Source organism: Pteropus vampyrus, unplaced genomic scaffold (assembly GCF_000151845.1).
Source record: "Pteropus vampyrus isolate Shadow unplaced genomic scaffold, Pvam_2.0 Scaffold74, whole genome shotgun sequence".
Lineage (NCBI taxonomy): Eukaryota > Metazoa > Chordata > Mammalia > Chiroptera > Pteropodidae > Pteropus > Pteropus vampyrus.
Genome location: NW_011888855.1, coordinates 5,784,852 through 5,807,888, shown reverse-complemented (window position 1 = coordinate 5,807,888; position 23,037 = coordinate 5,784,852). Strand labels below are relative to the sequence as shown.

General features: G+C 37.5%; 1 protein-coding gene and 1 pseudogene across 2 annotated transcripts in view; one reads left to right on the top strand and one right to left on the bottom strand.

Annotated features, from left to right (window-relative positions):
- The window catches only part of PPP2CA (protein phosphatase 2 catalytic subunit alpha), a 22,825-nt gene extending 1,076 nt beyond the window's left edge, over nucleotides 1-21,749 (top strand). Inside the window, exons 1-7 of one of the 2 annotated variants that reach the window (XM_011362311.1) lie at nucleotides 612-1,106; nucleotides 13,897-14,106; nucleotides 16,881-17,054; nucleotides 17,612-17,701; nucleotides 18,228-18,389; nucleotides 19,569-19,687; nucleotides 20,169-21,749. In XM_011362311.1, the coding sequence (XP_011360613.1) occupies nucleotides 1,005-1,106; nucleotides 13,897-14,106; nucleotides 16,881-17,054; nucleotides 17,612-17,701; nucleotides 18,228-18,389; nucleotides 19,569-19,687; nucleotides 20,169-20,241 (930 nt within the window). In that variant the 5' untranslated portion in view covers nucleotides 612-1,004 and the 3' untranslated portion in view covers nucleotides 20,242-21,749. Of the gene's footprint in view, nucleotides 1-611; nucleotides 1,107-13,896; nucleotides 14,107-16,880; nucleotides 17,055-17,611; nucleotides 17,702-18,227; nucleotides 18,390-19,568; nucleotides 19,688-20,168 lie in introns of those variants that run through there. The other variant, XM_011362312.1, reaches the window with a different exon arrangement.
- Nucleotides 3,870-9,211, bottom strand: LOC111741140 (annotated as a pseudogene).
- Nucleotides 21,750-23,037: the final 1,288 nt, after the last annotated feature.

Sequence of the window (23,037 nt, the reverse complement as noted above, 5' to 3'; positions counted from 1 at the left end):
AACGGGCGAGGCTGCGAGGGGCCTGCGGAAGCTAGGCAAAGTCCAAGGCCCAGAGAGAAGCCTAAGTCGCGGCCCAGCCATCGCGCCCGACGAGATACCTAGGTCCGAGGACAAGTGTGTGCCGGGGGAGTCAGATGCACTGCGCGGCACTCCCGGGTCAGGTACACCCTCTTCCGCCTACGACTAACTTAATTACAAGGTGCCACTCAGAGGCGGAGGTGGCCTCCAACCAGGCTACCACTCGGCGCCCGTTCCTGCCCCCAAAGATGTGGGAATCCCATGCAATTCCAGTGCTGCTGCACCATGGAAGAGCCGTGGGGGTTCTCGACTCCCGTTTCCGTGATCTGGCTGCAGTAGCCGGGTAAAGAGACGAGGCGCGTAACACCTTTGGGAAAAGGTCTCAGGCAGCTGGGAAGCCCCCTCCCGTCATGACTGCGCCTGCGCCAGATCTGCGCCTGCGCCAGATCCGCTCCCGCCCTGCGTAGGCTAGTGCTCCGCGATTAGCTCAGTTCCCAGTTGCGAGCGCCGCGCGTTCTGGGGCTCGGTCTTCCCTTTCCTCTGGACCCCACCCTTCTGGAGGACCACGCCCTAAAACCGAAGGTGCCACAGTTACCAGCCGGCTACGTAGCGCCTGCGCCTTAGCCCCTGGTACCGCCCCCACTCCGGTCTGGCGGCGGACCAAGGTTGGCCCTGCAGTTGCGCAGCTGGTTCCGTGGCCCTTCTACCCCTCCGCACCCCGCCGCCTCCTGACGCCGGGTGTGACGTCAGCACGCCAGCGGCCGCCATTACAGAGAACCGAGCTCCGGGGCTAGGGCGAGCGGAGGAGGGCAGCGGCCGGTGGCCGAGCACTGTGGGGAGAGCGAGCGGGCCAGCACTAGCGCCGAGCAACCGCCAGTAGCCACACAAGTACCCCGGCAGCCGACGGCGGCGTGTGCGTGTGGCCCGTGTGCGGGCGGCGGCGCGGGAGTAGCGCGGAGCGGCAGCCGGTTCGGGCGGGTGGCATCATGGACGAGAAGGTGTTCACCAAGGAGCTAGACCAGTGGATCGAGCAGCTGAACGAGTGCAAGCAGCTCTCCGAGTCCCAGGTCAAGAGCCTCTGCGAGAAGGTGAGCTGCACTTCGGTTGCGGAAGCCGCCACGGGCTGATCCCGCCGAGAAGGAGGCGGCCGTGGGGAGGGTGCAACATGGCGGAGGCCGCCGGCCCGGACCCCCCGAACCTCTCAGACTGGCGTCCGGCACGGTGCGGCCCGGCGGCGCTTCCCGGGCGACCCGGCGCCCCCTGCCTCTCGAGCAGGGATTGGTTGCTGCTGCCACCGCCGTCTAAAATGGCGCCGTTCATCCAACTCAGGGGCTTCCGAGCCTCCCGGCCGTGGCATCGGGAGGGGTGGTGTGGGAGCCGAGACCCTGTGTGTCAGTGTTGGAGACGGTTTTGTGATCCTGGTAAGATAAGAGGACTTAGGTTCTAAGGCCTGAGAATACGGCCTAGAACTCTACTGTGAGGTGGCCAAGAGGCTTTTTACTTGTACTCAGGACTAATTCTTTGCTCCAAAGGTGTCCAGAGGATCCCCCAAAAGGCAAGCTTGTAGGCCAGATCCCAGGACCTATCCAAAGGTCACACAGCTTTAGTTAGTTCTGTCGTGGGTGGTTTGTGCTAAAACCGAGCAATTTTTTTCAGAGACTTTTTTTTAAAGCGTATTTTTTAAGGATTTAAAAATCATTAATCTAATTTCTATGAAGGTCACGGTGGTAGTTATAGGGAGGAGTATGACTTATTTTTCATAGTTGGGAGAAATGGAGAATTTGGTGAGTCATACTACATAAGGAGTTTCGAGATTCAAAATCAAGTGTCAGTTGAATCTGTGATTTATATGCTGACAAGTTGGGTGGTGTAAAACCCTTCTCTAAGCTTAATGTATTTGGCATTTTGCCATTTATTTTTAAAATGAACAACAGCAAGAGGAGCAAATTTTGTATCCTGACTCTTTTTTTTGGAAAGTTACTTGCTTGTATTTTTGTGGCTTTAAGTAGTAGTAGTAGTACTGACGATAGCTGTTGATTGAGCCTTTATTGTATTCCAGACATTGTGCTTAGTGTTTAAATATTTTATTTCAGCTTGTTGAGAGTGGAATCTTGTAGCCTATATTAACTTCCTTTTCAAAATTAACTTTGCAGCATTTCATTTATTACGGAATCATGGAATGTCATTAGCATTTTGTATTAGTGAAGTTATTAGAGAGCAAGTATGCTGACTCGTTTGTGGTTTGATGTGATAATTAGATTCATGAGTTTGGTGTATATGCTCCTAAAACAGGCTTTCTCAGAAACTCTGCTGTAAATTGCAGTTTAAGTGAATCAAATTCAGATTTATTTATCTGGAACCTGAACAAAACTCATCTCTCCTAGTTGATGAGGTGGTACATCATCTGTTGGAACTGCATTTTAATGGTTGCAGTGTATTGAGTCTTTTGTTGCTTCTTGACCCTCAATTCTTTTGCATCAAATGAGGATGGTATTTGTTTTAAAGGTTTAGAAATATGCTTTTTAACAATTGTTTAATGTATATCATCAAGTCTTAATTTCTATGTACTGTAAGTGATGATTTTAAAACCTTTTAGAATTTAGTACTTTACATAAAGACTATGAGCCAGTAGTTGGGTAGACAACTCGTCATTTGTATAGAAAATATTGGAAGAAAGGTAACGATGTAATTAGAAGACCACTGGACTTGGAGTTAGACCTGGACACTAGTTCTCTTTGTGCCACAGAGTAATCGTGATTGATCTTGAGGCAACCACTTCATTTGGTCGACATTTTTTGTCTATAATCTAGAGATAAAACATGTTCCAAGGTCTGTTCTAATCTGAGATTATACAATTCCATTTTTAATTAGTACTTTGTGTTTAAATACCGAATTCCTGTTGCATATGCAGGATTGCTTATTCTAATGAGAAGGACAGAAAGCAATGCAGAATAATCATGTTTATTTCCAGGAAGCCTGAATCTATTTGGAAATCAGTAGTAGCTGGACCAAGAAAGTAGAGGGTTTATGTTGGAGACTTTGGAAGATAATACTGGATGCTAAGATGGGGTGGTAAATGTTTGTTGTTTTCCACGTCTTTATAAAACTAAGACATAGTGAGATTAATCAGGTTACGCTTAGATCTCCATTGCTAACCCAGCATGTCCAGATTTTAGTTCTTAGAGCCAAAATGATGGAAATAATATTTGAAGTTAGGTGTCCAAGAAATGGATCCTTTTGGGGAGTAACACACAGCTCTCATATTGTCTTAACTTTTTTTATTTCAATTTTTGGTATTATATTATTAACCTTCCAAACTAAATTAATTTGAAGACAGTTTTTTAGGTATATGGGATGAGTTAGGATACATGACTTGAAATTATTTTGTACAGGTCTTTCTAGTAAAACAAAAGTTCTCTTTTTACTGTGTTAATATTTGTATGGCCAATAACACATTTGATGAAAGCCACATATTTTGAAACTCTTGAGGGAATTTTTTTCATTAGTACAATAGTTTTTTTTTTTTTTTTTTTTTTTAAGGAAAAGACATTGGAAATAGCTATTTGGTAATAGCTGATAATTTTGATTACGAGAAGGAATGATAATTTTAATGCTTCTATACACCTGAAAATGCCTGATCTGAATGAAATATTTAAAGTTGTAAAGATGGAAGTATACCGTAAGAGGTTAATATGATTAAAAATGGCAGAGGCCATTAGTATGGTATCCCATCAGCAATTAATAGTGGTAGATGTTCAAAATGCAGAGAACCCAAATGTGTATTTATAGACAAGAGTGAATGTGTTTTTGTTGTTAACTAGTCAATCCTCCCCCGCCCCCAAGATGTGATTAAGGTTTATATCAAAGCCAAGGTTGTTGAGTGTGTCTAGTGTACCTTGTCATTTTGGGGATCATAATTTGTTGATTGTTTAAAAATTAGTGGCAAGCGAATGCGGTTTTGTCTAAGGTACAGTTCTATAGTCAATAACATTACTACAGCTGTATGACTGGACTAGTATGTTTCCATCTCCAGACTGGAAGAAAATATTAGTGTCAACTTGCCTTCCAGTTAACTAGAGTAAACAGTCTTTTATTATGTGACTTTAGCAGTGGTTTAATTTAGATATGATTTTTGGCTTTGTGCTTTCAGGTCTTACCAAACTTGTGGAGAATGTTGTTTGATAGCCAGGGTTTTTTTTGTTTTGTTTTTGTTTTTTTTTTCCTCCAAAGGAGTTCTTTAACTAGGTATGCTATTTTCCATTGCTCTACAAGCACTATAAATAAAATGCAGTCAGTCATTAAGTCTTCAGTTAGTTTTAACATTTATTACATGAGTATGAAAAAAGCAAATCCCCCCTTCTAATCGAATGAGCTGCAAAATATTTGAACAAGGATAAATTCCTTTATGAAGTGGGTGATATATTTTTGCGTGTCTGTGTGTGTTTAAATTAAAATGTTTGGTTCATTTCCATAAAAGCAATTTGAATATTGAGAACAAACAGTTGGCATGGAAGCATGGTACAGAATATTGTTTTCATCATACTTTCACATGAGCAGTCTCTTGAGTTTGAGACAATTATTGTCCTCAATTACAGATAGAAACCAGAGGCTCAGAAAGGTAAAGTTATTGACTGCAAGGGCTAAATTGAGATTGCTTAGGCTTATGGATTCTACTAAGACTTATGTTCTAGTCATGCTTCACAGCCCTCCTCCTTTCTGAGGTAGTGTTAATAATGAAAGATGCAGGTGAATTGGGGCCAAAATGAATTATAGAATCAACAGCTCTTAAATTAACTTTTATTTTGATTGCTTGAAAGCTCCCTATTCCTGCCCCATACTGTCGTTTGACTTTGTCTTGGAGGAGGAAACAATAATTATTGTTCACTTTTGGATGTGACTAACTGCATTTACCCCTCAGATAATGTTAATGAGGTGAAACCTCCAATTTATTTTCTGTCTTCTCAGCATAAATTGTGATCCACAGACTACATTCAAAATATTCCAATAAAGCATAACTGACATTAATATTGTTTATTACAGCTTGTAAAATGCCTTTCTTTTTATCCTCATAGCTTCTACAGTCAAGGCTGTTTGTCCCTGTGTTTCATGATTTTCCAGGCATGAAGCAGTAATACAGTTTTTTGAGTTGACTTAATGAGGAAACACTGAAAAGGCAAACAGTCCTATTCAGATACACAGGTCCCCCAACTCTCCCTTTGTTTTCTCAGAGTCAAGAGTTGTGTCTGCAAATATTGGTAGTACGGCTAAGGTGAAACTCATACTGTAAAAGGAATGGTGGGGACTGCAGTAATGTATGAGATAACATTTGCATCACCAGTCTGGTGTTTCCCCTTTTTTATGACAGCAAATATTTCCTTATCTTATTGTAAGTTATGTTTGTCAGTTACCTGTGGAGTATTAGTCTTTATTTAGTTTAGAGGAAAACCAGGAGATGTTGGGTTTGGGTTGAAGTAATGATAGGCACGGGTCTTTTTTGAGGGTGCTGAGGAGAGAAAGGAAAAGTCATGTGTGGCAGGAACCCCACACCTACCCCAGCCACCCCTTTTTGACTCTTTCCTTTCTCCTTCGATCTGTTCCTCTTATTTCCACTTCTTTTCTTTCTTCATTTCTCATTACCATCCTTGTTTTAAAAAATTCTCAGCCCGTACTGTTCTGTTAGAGTGAGATCTGAATTGCACTAGAACTAGGAAGGGGAAAGATTTGCTTTTTCATTGTTTTAAATAGCTTTTCTTTCAGCGTCTGGAGCAGAAGTGGTAGAATAGGCTGAAATAGAGGTCTGGCTGTCAATAAATGGCTGGGGTCTGAAAGAATTGTAAAGGATCAATCTGGGGTTAACTGTTTAATTTCTTCACAGTACAAAGTTACTGTTGCCTACTTATGTATTGGTTTGGAATGGATGAATAAGGCAATGACAGATGTGGTATCTAAACTGTACCTGACCAGTTGGCCTGTCACTATGGCACTCCCTGTCACCACCTCTGCCTTAGTCATTTAGTTACTACTATAGATTGGAATTTTCACCCTTCTGTTGTTGAGGTTCCTGAAAGAAGGTTGAGAACCTTTGTTCTGGAGTGCTCCTGGGAAACTGTTTATCTAGCTAAAGTCATATACAAAGTGTAGTTGACAAAGGTTATAGAATGTCATTGATGCTATTAGCTATGTGACACCATACATTTGTTTTTGAAAGTCAGCCAGAATTTATTAAGCCCTCATTATATGCATTATTAGTTTTCAGTATTTAGCTTTGTCTAAATAACATCATAGGGATTTGTTAGCTTATTTTTTGCTCTAATATGGTTTCAGATTAGTCAGAAGGTTGAACTTGTTGAACTCTAGATAAGAAAAGTTTTAGAACATTTGTTCTAGTGGTGATCAAGTACATTTTATTTCTCCGTCCCCATTGTCTGTAAACTAACAGAGATGCCCACCTATTTTTTTGGGTAGCTCTGACTTTTTATAAAAAGACTTAAGTACTTTAGGAGAGAGTACAATTTTAGTGTTGGAAGGAACTTTAAAGACTTCGTAGGCCAACTCACCTTTTACAGATGAGAGAGGAAACAGATCAGGAATGGTTAAATCTAGTTCATGATGATTGTTGTGAGAATTTTTAAGCAGCTGTGTATGTAGCAACATTAGTTTAGTGGATTAACTTTTTTCCCCCATGTGCAGGAATGTTTGAGAATGTGTAAGTCATGCACATGTGTAGGTTGATTAGTAAAGATTGAGGCCAGTCTTTTCCATATGAGGCATATGACTTTTTGGAAAATGATCATTCATTTTGGTCAGAGGTGAAGATAATTATTTGATTTTAACAAAGAAGACCAAACTGTTCCATAAAAATATTAGAGGTATCTGTTAAGTATAATTAATGAAAGACAAGTAATATGAAGAAAGGTTTGATAATTAAAGATAATTAACTGAAGATTCATTTGCTTCCAGGGCTAGTAATATGTCCTACTTATGTATCACACCAAAATAAAAATCTAACCATATACTCTAATTTATCATGGACCGTAATTTTTTTGTAGTTATGAAAATCAAAGAAACCTACGTTTTTCTAAAAGCAGTATTAAGCAAAATGAAGTTCTTAGGATATTGAAAAAATGTGTTCCTGCTTTCAAATTTAATTATTTTGTTCTGTTTAAACTGAAAAGTAAAATTCAGAAGTTGCATTTTTCCCAACTTATGTCTTTATGGCTACATTGGTCGAAGATGTACTTAACTATGATTAGAGTATGAAATGTTGAATTTATCTGAACTAGCGTTCCAGTGAACATTAGAATTAATAATCATCAGGTTTTTAATAGAAAAATACATAAGAACACCATCCAGCTCTCTGAATACTCAAAGAACATGTGTGGACAATTTGTACAAGAGCAGAAAGAACTGGTAGTAAATAAACATGGAATAAAGTTTGAACTCTGAAATGAAAAGTGCCACTTAAATCAGGAGATAACATTTTGTATCTGAAATAGCTGAGAAATAAGTACATTCTTCCATTTGTTGTTGCATAACAAATTGGGTGTAATCCAGTGTTTGTGTGTGTGTGTTAGAACCATTTTAATGTGATTATACATATCTGCCAAATCCAGAAAGAAAAGCTTTATGCATACATAACTTTTCCAGTTAACATCTGCAAGCATAAACAACCATCTCAGTTTATAAATTCATCAGTCAGAGGAATTGACCAATGTTTCTTTACTGCTAGGCTTACCAGCAGTAAATTACAGATGAATTAGTGTCCTTTTGTTTCTCTTCTGTCACTCTCCTTGTTCAGAGACATTTTTGTTGTAAAAGTTTCAGTGCAGGCTTACCTGCAGCCAAAGGTAGTCTTTTTTGATAAGTGTTGGTTGCTCTGAATTTTCCTTATAATTATAGCTTGTTTAATCACAGAAGAACCCCTGCAGAGATGGAGTTCAGGGTTACGTACAATAACAGGAGGTCATAGTTTTGAAGTATAGCACAGATTAAAAACCACCGATGTAGCACTGATTGTGTCTTAAACTACATATTGACTCCTTATAGACATGATTTTTTAAATAAAGTAGTGCATATAGGACAATCGGTTGCGCAATTCACCCAGCCCTGAAAAGTTGTTCAATGCCAGCTAACAGTTGGTCATGAAACATGAGTGAGCTTGAGACACTGCCCATTCCTAAGATTCAGCCAAGGATTGGCTAAAACATTGGAACACCTCTGTTTATGAAGGTGTTCGTTCCTTTACCTCACAATTTATGGAGGTGTTCGTTCCTTTACCTCACAATTTAGTTTTGTTTATTTTCGGTGGTGTTTGGGTTGCACAGGACTAGAATGCTTTTGATCACTTTGCGAATCAGGAAAACCAATGGTCTAAAACTATAACAGGATCTTCAGTAGGCTGATTTGTCCATTTCCGGTTACTGGTTGGTGGGCCCCTCTAAGAATCTTCACTTTCCCTTCCCTGCCTTCCAGAAAATTGATCAGAAGATGAGTCTGAGCATCATCCTATCTGACTCTTAACCAATGCCTGGCTAAAACTGGAATGTTTTAGTTCAGTATATTTTTAAATCACTCACAAAAAGAGGTTCTACAGGTCTTCACAAAACCTGGAATTTCCACGAGAATGTCTAATCTTTATGGTCCAAGAAGTCAGCATTAAAGTTAAGCTTCCAGGAGGCAGTTTGGTCCTTATAATTCAATCAATGGTTGAGTTAAAACCCAAGCTTGAAGCTCAGTATCCCTGGATGGAAAGAGAAGCCGGGGACTGATTGAGATGGCTGGTGACCTCAATGGTACCCTTGGAGCTGAGTGTGGCCTCTAGTCCAGAAAGCTGATGATGCATAGGGATCAAATAAGATCCACAATCCATGCTCCTAAAGTAGGAAGTTGAGCCAGCATATCCCTGACCTGAAGCCTGAGTATAGATAATGGGATAAGATCTCTGCATGCAGGAAGAGGAGGTGGGCAAGGGATGACAGTGGGAGATGGAAGTTGGACTCCAGAAAGACAAAGGAGCACTGCTGCTGGAAATGGCTGGGACTAAGGTGCTAGTGGGGGCAGTGAATTGGCTACTTGTTCCACTCTCTGAACTCACTCCCCAAGCTGGGGATGTCTTTTTGGCAGGTCTCACTTTGTTTTGACCTCCATTCTGTTGCTGCTACTGTTGATGGCACTTAGCTCTTCAATTCTTAAACCATACCCAGGTAGTCCACCAAGAGGTGCAGCAAGTTCATTGCAGAAATGGTCAGACAGGCAGCCCATTGACCGCTTAAGGCAGTTGCTTAAGATAAGACATCATGTTCAGGTTGTTAGGAGGTGCCAAGTCAACCAAAATTGGGGCGGGGGGTGGGATCCAGCTGGAAGGTCTTGCTTTGCCCCACGTTCAGGGTCCTTGGCAGATGGGTTTGGAGTGGTGGAACTAAGGACAAAGCAGATAAACGTGCTGGTTTACTGCTTCGGTGGCAGTAGTTCTTGCACATTCCACCACTAACTTAAAAAGCATAGTGTAGTTTTATAGTACGTGTGGGATTGCTCTGTAATCCCACAGGTGAAAATTTTCTGAAAGGAAATAATTTAAATGAATACTAATACATACATAGATCTGTTCAGGAGGATATTATATGGCATATTAAAATGATCATTATAATGCTGTAGGAAATTGGATTAGTAAATATGAAATGTTAGGACACAAAATGAAACGAGGTCTGTGTAGAGGTAAAAACTGGAATATATGAAGAGTACTTTCTGTTGATGTGGTAGGATTAAAACATAGCCATAAACATTTTAATGTTTTTCAGTCTTTATACAAATAATTTTACCGTAGTTGTAATCATTTTGTCTTTTTAAAAGTTTTCTTGATTTAATAAAAATGCATAAGTGTATTGCATGTCTTTTTCTATGATATAGGTTAAATAAAAATGATATCGCTATTGTGAGCCCTTAAGGAAATGAAATTTTTGTAAGTGGTGAATCTTGTTGGTTTATGTTTTTTTATTCTATGAAAAAATCTAGGCTCGGATGATATGTGCGGTCTAATTTAAGTCTGCTTTGTTTGTAATTTCATATTATCGTGGTTAGGGTTGGCTTGTATCTAAGAATGTCAGACAAATCTGTATAGGTCATTTATCTTTTATACCTGATTGTTTTATAGTAGGTTGAAAAATAAAGTTGTGAGATTTCTGAATCCAAACTCAGAATGCCGAGAGGACGTTGAATATAAATTAATGTTCCTGAAGATTGCTTTCCTTAAAGTGACTCCAAATTGTTTGGATTTTAGGATGGTATAAAATTTTAACTTCCTGTAGTTACTTATGTTAAGCTCTTATTAATGGAATAGCCTGTTTGTGTTTTAATCTTGTTCTAGGAAGTTTTATATGAATTTTTTTCCCTTGAATGTAATCATTTCCTTCTTTACCATTTGACTGAATTTCAGTAGTGTGCCAGTAGATAAAAAATCAGTATGGTGATTACACATTTTTTAAAAACTTGATCTTAATTTTTTTTTTTAAATTAATTATTTGTTAGCTGAGACATTTGAAGGCCTGGAAAATGTTTTAGGGGAAACAAGAAAAATTGGTATGTGTGTGTTTTGCTTTTGCTTCTGTGCATAATTCAGGTGACATGAGGCTTTAAATTATAACAATACCAGAGTGAAAAGGTAGTTATTAAAATTTTTTATAAAATCTCTAATCTTAATTAAGTTACCTTGAAAGTCTGGTTCTACCATTTGCTTTGAGTGTTAAACTAGAAAGTCGAAGTTGTATAGCTACCTTTGGAACAGATAAGTTGATGAATGCCTGCAGGCTCTAAAGGTGACTCGTTAGATGTCCTATTAGGTGACCCATTTCAGGGTTCTTTGGGTACTTCTGGGACTTAAAAAATGCCTGACTTTTTGTGATAGCACAGCTTCTCACCTCCCTTTTTCTATGATTAATTTTCCTGATTGTAAAATATTTAGCAAGGACATCTGCAGCCTTTATTGTTCTGATGTTATGTGATAATATATTTCGGTATAGTTGAGACCAAAAAAAAAAAAACCCCACCAAAAAGCATACTTAAAATTGATCTTTGTAAGCTTTAATCTTTGTTGTTAAAATGTACTTAATTGCATCTGATACATACTACTGTTTTCTCCAGGATTTAATTATTATTCTGGTCTGAATTTGGTAGGAAGGAAAGAGCAAGCTTTGGCTTTCCCAGGTTTAGAAGTTTAGAAGCACTAGATGCTAAAAACACTAGCCATGGTATTAATGCCAAACAGAGTTAGTAATAGAATATGCCTAGTAAACTTCTGCTTTTTAGTAATAATAAATCAGAAGAGGTTAGAATTACATTAGAGACATAGGTATGTGTATTTAAGAAATATCTTTTTTTTTTTTGAGACTTTTTTTGAGACATTTCAAAATGTTAAATAATTAATTTTGGATATCGGTGATTGATGAGTGTACTGAAATAGGCTCCCCAGAATGTTTGGAGACTTGAAAAGAGTGGTTCTTAAATTGGCTGCACCTGAAAGCACCAATTTGGGGTGGGGAGGGGACACTTAAAAAATTATTGATGCTTGGATTCCACCCCTGGAGATTCTTAATTGGGAGAAAAGTAGCTTGGGCTTCTATATTTTCTAAAAGAGCTTCCCAAGTGATTTTTAATGTGTGGTGAAGGTTGCATACCACTGCCTTAAAACCAGTCTTTGTCATACTTGGTTGTCACTGAAAATGTAAGGAGCAAAGGCTCATTAGCAACAGTTCTCTGATAATTTCACCCCCATGTTGCAGCGTTTTGACTTCCCTTAGCCTACCACTGTACATTTTAGAACACTATTTCATAATACTGGTTGCACACAGAAGAGGTACTCGATAAATGTTGGTTGACTATATGAAGTAAATACCTTTAACCCATTCACAGAACAAATTTCTTTTACCTTAATGGCTTAAAACTGAAATCAGGCTCTCCCTGAGGAAGTCATGTAGCTTCTCTAATACCCCTCCCTGATGGGTGGATGCTGCCTCCCTCTATGCAAGGATAAAATTCCCTGTGTTTTTCAGGCTTCTGTCCTCTACCTAGATACCTGGACATCTTTTCTTACTGCTTTTACCTATTTACATATTAAGTGTCTTTTACATCTCATGCTTTGTTCTAGCAAGGTGCTGTGTACGCATTTGTGAGTAAAATGAATCTGGTGAACATTTTTTAAGCTCTTCGTTGTATGGAAAATAGATTGGAAGCAGGAAAATGGAACAGGGAGTTCAGTGTGGAAGTGGCTTGGAACAGGGTAGTGGCAAAAAAAAATAGAAGCAGATGGATTTGAGATACATTTTGAAAAGGGACTAGGCAAGACTTCTGTGGATTGGCCCCTGAATATTAGCAGCCTTTAAGTTCTAATCTATCTTAGATGTCCACATCCATAGCTCTACCTCCAAAATTCTAAATTCACTCATTAAATTTCCTGCCAGTGGATCTTTGTTCTAATACCACTTTGGTTAGACTTCTTCAGTCTATATTCATGTTCCATTCTTTCCCTACATTTCCTGCCTGGGGTGACCAACTGTCATAATTTGTTTGGGCATTTCTTGGGATGCGGGACTTTGAGTGCTAAAACCAGGGCAGTCAGTTACCCTACCCCTACCCCAGTCCACCCTCTGCTCTACTCTTTCATGTTATGCTTCAGCCATATTAACCTTTTCCTCTTTAACTATTGGGCCTTTATATACATGATTGCATCTGCCTTTATTGGACCTTGTCCCATTTCCTACTTCCATCCTCTTCCTGTAACTTAACTCATCCCATTCTTTGTACCTCAGGCAGTTTTCCTAGTTGTCCCAGGGATTGTGATCCTGGAATACTGCTACTTAACTCTAACATGTCTCACCACTTGGCCCTTTCTTTTATAATGATCATTTTTTATTGTCTGCCTCTCCTGCTGTACTGTGTGTTCTTATGGGCTCTCTTGTTTGTTTTGATAACTTATTTAAAGTGATCTCCACCAGTTACTCTCTCCCTTTTTGGCATTTAACAGTCTGTACTTTGTTACTTGGTTACTTCTTTGTGGGCCTTCCCCTCTCCCCACCCCACAGTGGGAATCACCTATCTTGTTGTTTACCATACCTCCAGTGACCTGGCACATAGTATCACTTGGGTAGTTCAGCAAATGAGTTTTTGTCTCCCGGTGCTCTTTTAATTTCAGGCATACAGTAAATAATCAAAAAATGTGTGATGAGTGAAGGAAGGAGTACTGAGTGAAATGTTATATTACCTTTAAAAGTAATGTTATGTTACCTTTTAAAGTAATTTGTGATAATGTGGGGAAGTGCATATGCTGCCAAACAATTTTCTAAAAGCATGAAGACTATATATTGAATAGTCACAATTGTAAAACAAGAAGTTTATATTCCGGTATAAAGTGTAAAAAATACATTAACATACAGGTAAAATTTTAATGTGTCCCAAAAATTAAAATCAAGCAGGACTAAGAAACCTTTCCTCATAGCCTGAAATTGTGGAGTGCCAGCATTATAGTTAGAAGTCTAAAGCTAAGAACCTAGGTACCTGAATGTCTGCTCCATTTCATTGTCTTACATGACAGCTGATAATAATCTCTTTAGTACTTTCTTAGATGGCTACCGATAGGCCTAAAAACTCCTGGTACTTAGGAGAGTAACGGGGCTATGCATCTCTTAACATTTTTTTTTCTGGGTATTGGGAGACATAGTGGAATAGAATTCCAGCCATATCTTGCCCTCTTATTTTAATGGGCATAATTGCTGGTAATTTTATCTTATACTGAGCCTGCCCTCTAAGTACATTAAGTGTAAATAAACATATCTTTGTTAATGTTGTTTAATGCCTAATATATTGATTTATTTTTTCCTCCATCTGTAGGCTAAAGAAATCCTGACAAAAGAATCCAACGTGCAAGAGGTTCGATGTCCAGTCACTGTCTGTGGAGATGTGCATGGGCAATTTCATGATCTCATGGAACTGTTTAGAATTGGTGGCAAATCACCAGATACAAATTACTTGTTTATGGGAGATTATGTTGACAGAGGATATTATTCTGTTGAAACAGTTACTCTGCTTGTAGCTCTTAAGGTAATTTCATCTTGTTTGGGCATTTTATACTGGTCAAACAGTCTTCTTGTATTTTTTTTTTTTTCTTCCAGTGATTTGTGATTTTCTCCATCTGAATGTTAGGCTTTAGAAATAAAACTCCACATTTAGGGATGCAAGTATTAAGGTTTGGGATTTATAAGTAAATCATAGGTCTGTCTTCATTCTGAGTAAGGGGATGGTACAGAACAAAAAGAAAAGGTATTCTGTCAGAAAGAGAATACTTCAAGTCAGATTATTTGAAAAAATGTTAAAGGGCTTGTCAAATAGAAATTTTGGTTCAATAAGTTGGAGTATGGAGAAGTAATATAATTACTTTTCTAGATACTTTTGAAATATTTTAAAGGAACAAAACATCAGATGTGAAAATGTTTGTCTTTGACACAGCAATCCTATAATTTAAAAAATTAAATACAAGAGGAAAAAAGCTTTATATGAAAACATAAATTGCAGCATTATTTTTAATGTCAGAAAAATAATTGACCTACGTATTCAACAGTAAGTGAATTTCTAATTTATGATTAATCTCAGTGGACTAGTTTGCAGCCATTAACATGACATGACGATCTAAAACAATAGAAATGATAATTAAAGCAAGTTGCTTTACATTAGTTACAGTTTTGAGAAATATACAAAGATCTGAAGGTTAAACGAAATGGTAAGGAGCTTTTAGGATGGTAGCCTTCTTCCTTTCCTGTAAAAGAAATTTTGACTTTACCTTTTGGGGAGAAGTTTTTTTTAATATGCAGAATGATGAAATGGCTGCCAGAGACTTCTAATATTAGAGAGGCAGTGAGATGTGGTTTTTGGCAGAAGCTGAATTTTAGGCAATTAATAAAATGTGTGTGTTCGTGAAGCTATCTGAACCATATAAAATGTAAAACATTTTGGAGATCGCTGTGTTCTGTATCTATAAAATGAAGGAGTTAGATTAAATGATGGAAAGTTTCTCTGGATATTATGAAGGCATCTTTGCAAGCTAACCTGTACTTAAAGCCCAGGTTGAATTCCACTGCTCAGAGAAAGAATGAATATGTTACCTTTAAGAATTCATGTTTGAAGGTGTTATGGGCTGAATTGCGCCACACTCACGTACCCAAATTTTATATGTTGAAGTTCTAACTCCCAATATCTCAGAATGTGAGTGTATTTGGAGAAAGGGCCTTTAAAGAGGTAATTAAAGTTAAAATGAGATCTTATAGGGGAGTCCTAATCCAATATGGCTGGGGATTAGGACACAGATACAGAAGGAAGATCATAGAAGACTTGTGGAGAAGATGGACATTTACTATCCAAAGAGAGAAGTTTCAGAAGAAAGCAGCCCTGCTTACATCTTGATCTTGGACTTCTAGCCTCTAGATCTGTGAGGAAATAAATTTCTGCTATTTAAGCCACCCAATCTGTATGGTACTTTGTTGTGGCAACCCTAGTTGGAGTTGGGGGGGAACTTCCACAAATAGCGCTGAAACAGTTGGATATCTATTTAGCAAAAAATGGACTTTATACCATACATACGGATTAAATCATAGACCTAAATATGAGATTTAAAGCTGTGAAACTTCTAGAATAAAACAGGAGAAAATCTTTGTAACCTTGGGTTAGGCAAAGATATCTTAGATAGGATACCAAAAGCACAATCCATTAAAAAATTAATAAATTGAATTTCATCAGAATTAAGATTTTTTTGTTCTTCAAAAGAAAGATACTAAGAAAATATTTGTATTCATACATTTAAAAAATTTATTAAAATATGTAAGATGATAGTTTTAAAATGGACAAAATATTTGGATATTTCACCCAAAAAGAGATATAAATGGTCAATCAGCATATAAAAAGATGCTCAAAATCATTAATCATCGGGGAAATGCAAATTAAAGTAATAATCACAGCCATTAGAATGGCTGTCATCAATATGACTGATAATACCAAGTGTCAGTGAATTTGTGGAGCTATTAGAACCTTCATACGTTGATGGTGGGAATGTAAAACGTTCCAGCCACTTTGAAAAAACAGTTTGGCAGTTTCTCAAAAAGTTAAACATATTCCTACCATATGACCCAGCAATTATACTCAACTTAGGAATCAACCCAAGAGAAATGAAAGCATTTGTTCATATTAAAACTGCCACATAAATGGTCATACTAGCATTATTTATAATAGCCCCTAACTGCAAACAATTCAGATCTTCCGACTAGTAAATAAACAAAACATGGCATACTTTGTAGCAATAAATAGGAACGCACCACTGATCTATATACAGGTGAGCCTCAACAATACTCTGTGAATTAAAAGAAGCCAGACGCGAGAGACTATATAATGTATGATTCCAGTTATATGAAATTTATAGGAAAAGCAAATCTTAATAGTAAATCAGTGGTTGCTGGGAGTGGGAGTCAGGAGTGACTGCAAAGAGGCATGAGAGATCTTTTAGAGGTAATGGAAAAGTTCTAAAACTGGATTGTGATGGTTGTTGCATAACTAAATTTACTAAAAATTACTGAAAAAAAATCATGGAGTTTTATAGCTGATAATTATGCTTGTAAAGGTGGTGGTAGCGGGAGTTTCGGTTGAGATGGAGTTGACATACCCCATGGACAAATGTCTGTAGATAGGTAGTTTCAGTTTGCTGTGATGCGGGGCATGGGAAGTGTTTTCAACAAAATTGGCCCTCTGGATTTCCCTGTAGAAAGCTTGCTGAATTGTCATTTGGTTTTTGATGGAGCCAGCATTTCATGTTTTCCATTTTGCTGTTTTAGGTTCGTTACCGTGAACGTATCACCATTCTCCGAGGAAATCATGAGAGCAGACAGATTACACAAGTATATGGTTTCTATGATGAGTGCTTAAGGAAATACGGAAATGCAAATGTTTGGAAATATTTTACAGATCTTTTTGATTATCTTCCTCTCACTGCTTTGGTGGATGGGCAGGTATGTAGATCCTCTTAAAACCTACATTGCTGATTATTTTCAGTTTTCTGCTTTGTTAACACTTTAGTGCCAGTAACTCATTTTTCCACATTCACATCTTTTTTGGGCCTTTTTAAAGTGACTTCTTTGTATCAGGCCCTGAACTCTGTTGGAACAAGAGGGATGGAAGCTGTAGCCCATCCATGGTCTCAGACTGTTTCTGGACACATTTGAGAGATGTAATTAAGGTCCAGGTAGAGGAGTATGCAGAAGAAATTGCAAGAAAAGTCTCTGAGAAGGAAGATAATAGACTAGAGTGAGGGTGAGGTCAGAGAAACATTGTCTTGGAGGAGCCGATTGAAGTGGAGTCTGTAGTAGCGGTGGTTTATCAGGAAGAATAGGAGTATATTTAGTAGTATAGAGTGGGCTGGAAGAAAGATAGACCCTGCAGAAACGAGCCTGGTTTGTAGCAGAAAACAAATACCAGTGGGGCCAATGTGGACTGCTGCCTGCAGCTTAGTCCAGAATGTTAGAAGTTTCTTTTAGACGAGATTAATATTATAAACCACTCTTTTCAGATTTTCTGTCTACATGGTGGCCTCTCACCATCCATAGATACACTGGATCACATCAGAGCGCTTGATCGCCTACAAGAAGTTCCCCATGAGGTATTGACTTTTATTTAGTAATAAAATATTTTCAGAGAACTTTTTAGAGGAGAAATCGATAACTGTAGTTTAGTTCATCGTATGTATTCTCGTTTAATTCTCAAAAAGGACCCCATGTAGTATGAGCACTCTCATCGACCCTATTCTTCAGAAAAAATTAGCATTAAGGAACGTGCCAAGATTACAGCAGTTGTGGGACTGGGCTTAGGACATAGGATGTTTTCAGAGCCTCTATCTTAATTACCAGACTGTGTTGCCTAACAGTGACACTTGCATACTGTAGGCCAATTAGTTATGGCTCATTGCTATTGGGACTAATTGATGTTCCTCTTAAAGACATCTGTGTAAAATAAATAGTTACTTATTTATTTTACACAGATATTTGACTTTAACTTCAAAACCTTTTACTGTTTTCAGCAAGTACCACTAAAAAAGTGTGACAGTAGGGTGCTACTTCTGATGAATTACTCATCATGTATTAACTATCTTTGCAAGAGGCAGTTTAAAATTTAACTTGCTTTTTTAGGGTCCAATGTGTGACTTGCTGTGGTCAGATCCAGATGACCGTGGTGGTTGGGGTATATCTCCTCGAGGAGCTGGTTACACCTTTGGACAAGATATTTCTGAGACATTTAATCATGCCAATGGCCTCACATTGGTGTCTAGAGCTCACCAGCTGGTGATGGAGGTATGTTCTGTTCTTTGATTAGGAGTTTTAAATTAATGATATTAGTACATTTTATGTATTCCTTCCAGTGTTTGCCATTATAGCCTGAGTCTTTTCATAGGTGCACGCTAGAATTAAAATCTCAATCTTTTGATCACAATGAAATTCATAGTTAACATGTAGTCAGATTTTTAAAAAATTGTTTATTGGGGTGACACTGGTTACTGATATAAAAGATTCAAGTGTACAGTTCTATAATACATCATCTGTATATTGTATTGTGTGCTCACCACCCAAAGTCTAGTCTCCCTTTGTCACCATAAATTTGACAGAGATTCTTACTGACTGGATAGTGCTTAGGATTCAAGAGTGGGAAAGTAAGATTCAGGGAGCAGGAAAGAGGGGAATGTAATAGTTGATTATCTCAATTTTGTTATTTCATATATTTAATGCGTGTGTGTGGAGGAGAGATTGGGACGAAATAAACCAAAATATTCTAAGTGGTCTTTTAGATAGTAGCATTATAGGTGATTTGAAAGAAGAAACTTAAAGGGGAAATGGCTCAATTCTTAACATAGAGCGTTGATTTAATTAGCATACTTCTAAAATTAGGGTCCTGTTTAGATGAATACTAATAGAATTCTGTGGTTATTATCAATAAAGTCTGACTTTGCTAAAGATAGGGAAAGAAATTTGTGAACAATACTTAAGAAGTAACTCATGCACTCAAACTTTGAGGGGATAAGGCTGAAAATCCTAGAGGCATCCCTCCTCTAATGACTGAGGAGAGAAGAAGGCTGTGGTCTCCTAAGAGTATTTGTCTGTCTCTACAAGGAATGGCCATATACTCATTCTTGGATCATATTTGGGGCCACTGCAGTAACAAAGCTGATGAGACACTGCTATTTATAGAAGACCACATATTTAAGAAGCAGTTTATTCTTTGGTGATCCATGCTATTTTTTTTAGGGCTTTGCTTTTTATATAAATCAGTTTGTAATTTGAGAAAAAATACAACACATGTATATTTTTAAAGTTGTGTAGAATACAGAAAATGATTAAATTACGCAGAACCAGAGATTGCTATTTTATAAGCCTATTGTGGGAAAGAGATCTTTTGTTCTCTCTTGAGTGGAGTCTCGTTTAATTATTTAAATAAGGAAGTAAAATATGTTTTTATCTTTTTTCTTTTTTTTGTAGGGATATAACTGGTGCCATGACCGGAACGTAGTAACAATTTTCAGTGCTCCGAACTATTGTTATCGTTGTGGTAACCAAGCTGCAATCATGGAACTTGATGATACTCTAAAATACTCTTTGTGAGTATCTCACCTGAGTAGTTGTTTGCCCTTAATTGAATATATAGTTTCAGTGGAGTTCAGGAGCTCATGCTAAATCCATTCCAGTTTAATTTTTAAATTTCCTTTGAAACAGATCTGTGGTATTTTTGAAATAACATCAGTAGAAAGTTGTCATATGTAAACTTTAATATGAATTTTTTAACTTTTAAATCCATGTTTTATTTATTTAGTAGAGCCCGTCTTCTAGATTCTCTTAGAAGGCAGTCCAGTATGTAAAAGTATATTCTCTCTGGCTAAAGTTGCTTTGGCTCTTTGTGCAGCTAGATGACTCATCATTAAATGAATGGATGATTAGGCTATAATTAGGATTTAGTTAATCTTGAAATGAGCATAAATTAGGAAAAAAATGTGTAAAGTTTGAAAGACTAATGTTCTTGATTTTGATTGTCAGTACATTGGTGTCTTAGAGTATAAATAACACATATGTCTTGTTTTTCAGCTTGCAGTTTGACCCAGCACCTCGTAGAGGCGAGCCACATGTTACTCGTCGTACCCCAGACTACTTCCTGTAATGAAATTTTAAACTTGTACAGTATTGCCATGAACCATATATTGACCTAATGGAAATGGGAAGAGCAACAGTAACTCCAAAGTGTCAGAGAATAGTTAACATTTAAAAAACTTGTTTTCACACGGACCAAAAGATGTGCCATATAAAAATACAAAGCCTCTTGTCATCAACAGCCGTGACCACTTTAGAATGAACCAGTTCATTGCATGCTGAAGCGACATTGTTGGTCAAGAAACCAGTTTCTGGCATAGCACTATTTATAGTTACTTTTGCTTTCTCTGAGAGACTGCAGATAATAAGATGTAAACATTAACACCTCGTGAATACAATTTAACTTCCATTTAGCTATAGCTTTACTCAGCATGACTGTAGATAAGGATAGCAGCAAACAATCATTGGAGCTTAATGAACATTTTTAAAAATAAGTACCAAGGCCTCCCCTCTACTTGTGAGTTTTGAAATCGTTGTTTATTTTCAGGGATACCGTTTAATTTAATTGTATGATTTGTCTGCACTCAGTTTTATTTCACTTCTCAAATCTCAGCCTCATGTTGTTCTTTGTTATTGTCAGAACCTGGTGAGTTGTTTTGAACAGAACTGTTTTTTTTGCCCCCTCCTGTAAGACGATGTTACTGCACAAGAGCACTGCAGTGTTTTTCATAATAAACTTGTGAACTAAGAACTGAGAAAGTCAAATTTTAATTGTATCAATGGGCAAGACTGGTGCTGTTTATTTAAAAGATACATCAATTGATAAATACTAGAATTTGTAGAACTCTAGGTAAAGAAAAATAAAAATCAAGGCCACTGCATAATTTCTTTGGTAACTCCTTGGAATTCTTCAGATGAATTTCATGACTCATTTATAGTCTAGGTAGTACACTTTGTCAGATTGCCAGTGTGCTCTTCATGGGTTCTTCCTGCATATTGTCTGCAAGAAAGGAAATCTGTATGCTGCTTCAATGAGACCTGACTGTAAAAGCATATAACGTGAAACTTAAGTCTTTCAGGTTTTAATAAAACAGCATGTTTTCAGGTAGAGCTTAAGAAACTAATGTGTCTACTTGTCAGTGCAGTTTCTGGTTATAAATATTGTTATGTATACTATATGGACTCTAAAATGACAGATTGGTAAGTTCTTAACATATGTACATTAATTGTCATGTGATCTAGACTTAAATTTGTCTCAGATAAGAAAGATGTTAAAGCATTATCCTGTATTAAGCTCTTTAAGTGATACTAGTTAAATCAAATAGAATACTATCGCTGGATCATGGTTCAGTGTTAATGTACATTCACCTTGGAACAAAAATGGCATTTGAAATGAAGGGCAGTGCTAAGCACTTGATGAAGTTTTTCCCCCTTTTATCCTTTGACTAGGATTCAGAAGTTAAAATGGTTCTCCTGTGGAAACTAATATTTGGTCATTTTAAGGTATCTGGGTAGACTTCAGGACACTTAATCCTTGTATGAGTGTAGTAATAAAAGTTTGCTTTGTACTGTGTTGAATTTGGAACTGACAAGGAAGTTTTTCATTTTTCTAAGTTGCTTTTGGAAAATATACACATACACACTATATATTTTTTAAATAGTCCACTTTCTTTTTATCTCTTCTCTGATCGACAGTATTTTTAATGGCTTGTGGTGTTGATTGTCCAAAGCAGAAAGTCCTTAGTTTTTCTACATATGTCCATTTCACTTTATTGTTTTATGCTTTCACAAGGAATACATCTCTCTGCTCTCTTTTTTGCTTTGTCCCTTTATGCCCTTTCTCTCTGACTAAACAAGTAGTTAGTTTATCAATGTGTTATAGTTGTAATTCAGCGTACAAGTGATCCAGATACTAAGCAGCTGTTCCTCAGGTCCTATGATAATAGAATTGACTCTAAAGGAAATGCAGTTCTTATCATTGACACGTACTGTCATCCAGGTTCATATTCTCTATAAAGTAAATCTTGCGGTGTCAGAATAGGGGTTGTGGCCAGAATGGGTTGGATTTAGAAAGATTATCAGAGTTTGATCGTCTAGTTGTAGAAATGTCTGGGCTTTAGCCATTTAAATTAGAAAGTGTTAATAACCTACCTGATTATGAAATATGTGAAGAAAATGTGTTGGCAAGTATACTGATTTTCTTTAAAAATATATAATTGCTGTTGCTGATTTCTCAATCAGTAACAAATTAAAATAGAAAATAATAAACTTTTAAAAAATTTATTCAATAAAAAAGATCAAAGACTTAAAAGTATTTTGAGTATTTTAATACTGAGGACTTGCAGAAGTTTGCTTTGGAACTTACGGGTAAAAAGAATTGGTAAAATGTGCCCATTTAAGTTGTATATCCTAAGCAAACATAGATGACTACTTTTTCTTGGTTGCAGTAGGTGTGTTTTAAATGGAAGTGTAGCATGTCAGTATTAGATTTTTTTTTTTCCTAAAAAGACAGCTGTAGCTTAGTAGGAAAAGAATGGCTATTTCTGTGGTTCTCAACCTTGATGCCCACAGAGGTTGTGATTTAAATTGCTTAGAGGAAGGCCCAGGCATTTTTAAGTTTCCCAAGTGATTTTAGTTTACATCTAGATTTAAGAACTACTGCTCAGTTTTCTAACTATAAATTTAAGAAAATTGGGTTTTGTGGTGATTGATGGCAGTTGTGGGTTTTGGTAAATAGTTAAGATATCCCATGTGACTCTTTGTTTTAGTAGTGACTTTTATCTGTCCTGTATAATAAACAGTCCCTTAATTTCAACCGTAATGTGTTGCTAGAAATGGGTCTTAATGTTTAGTAATAGGTTGGTTG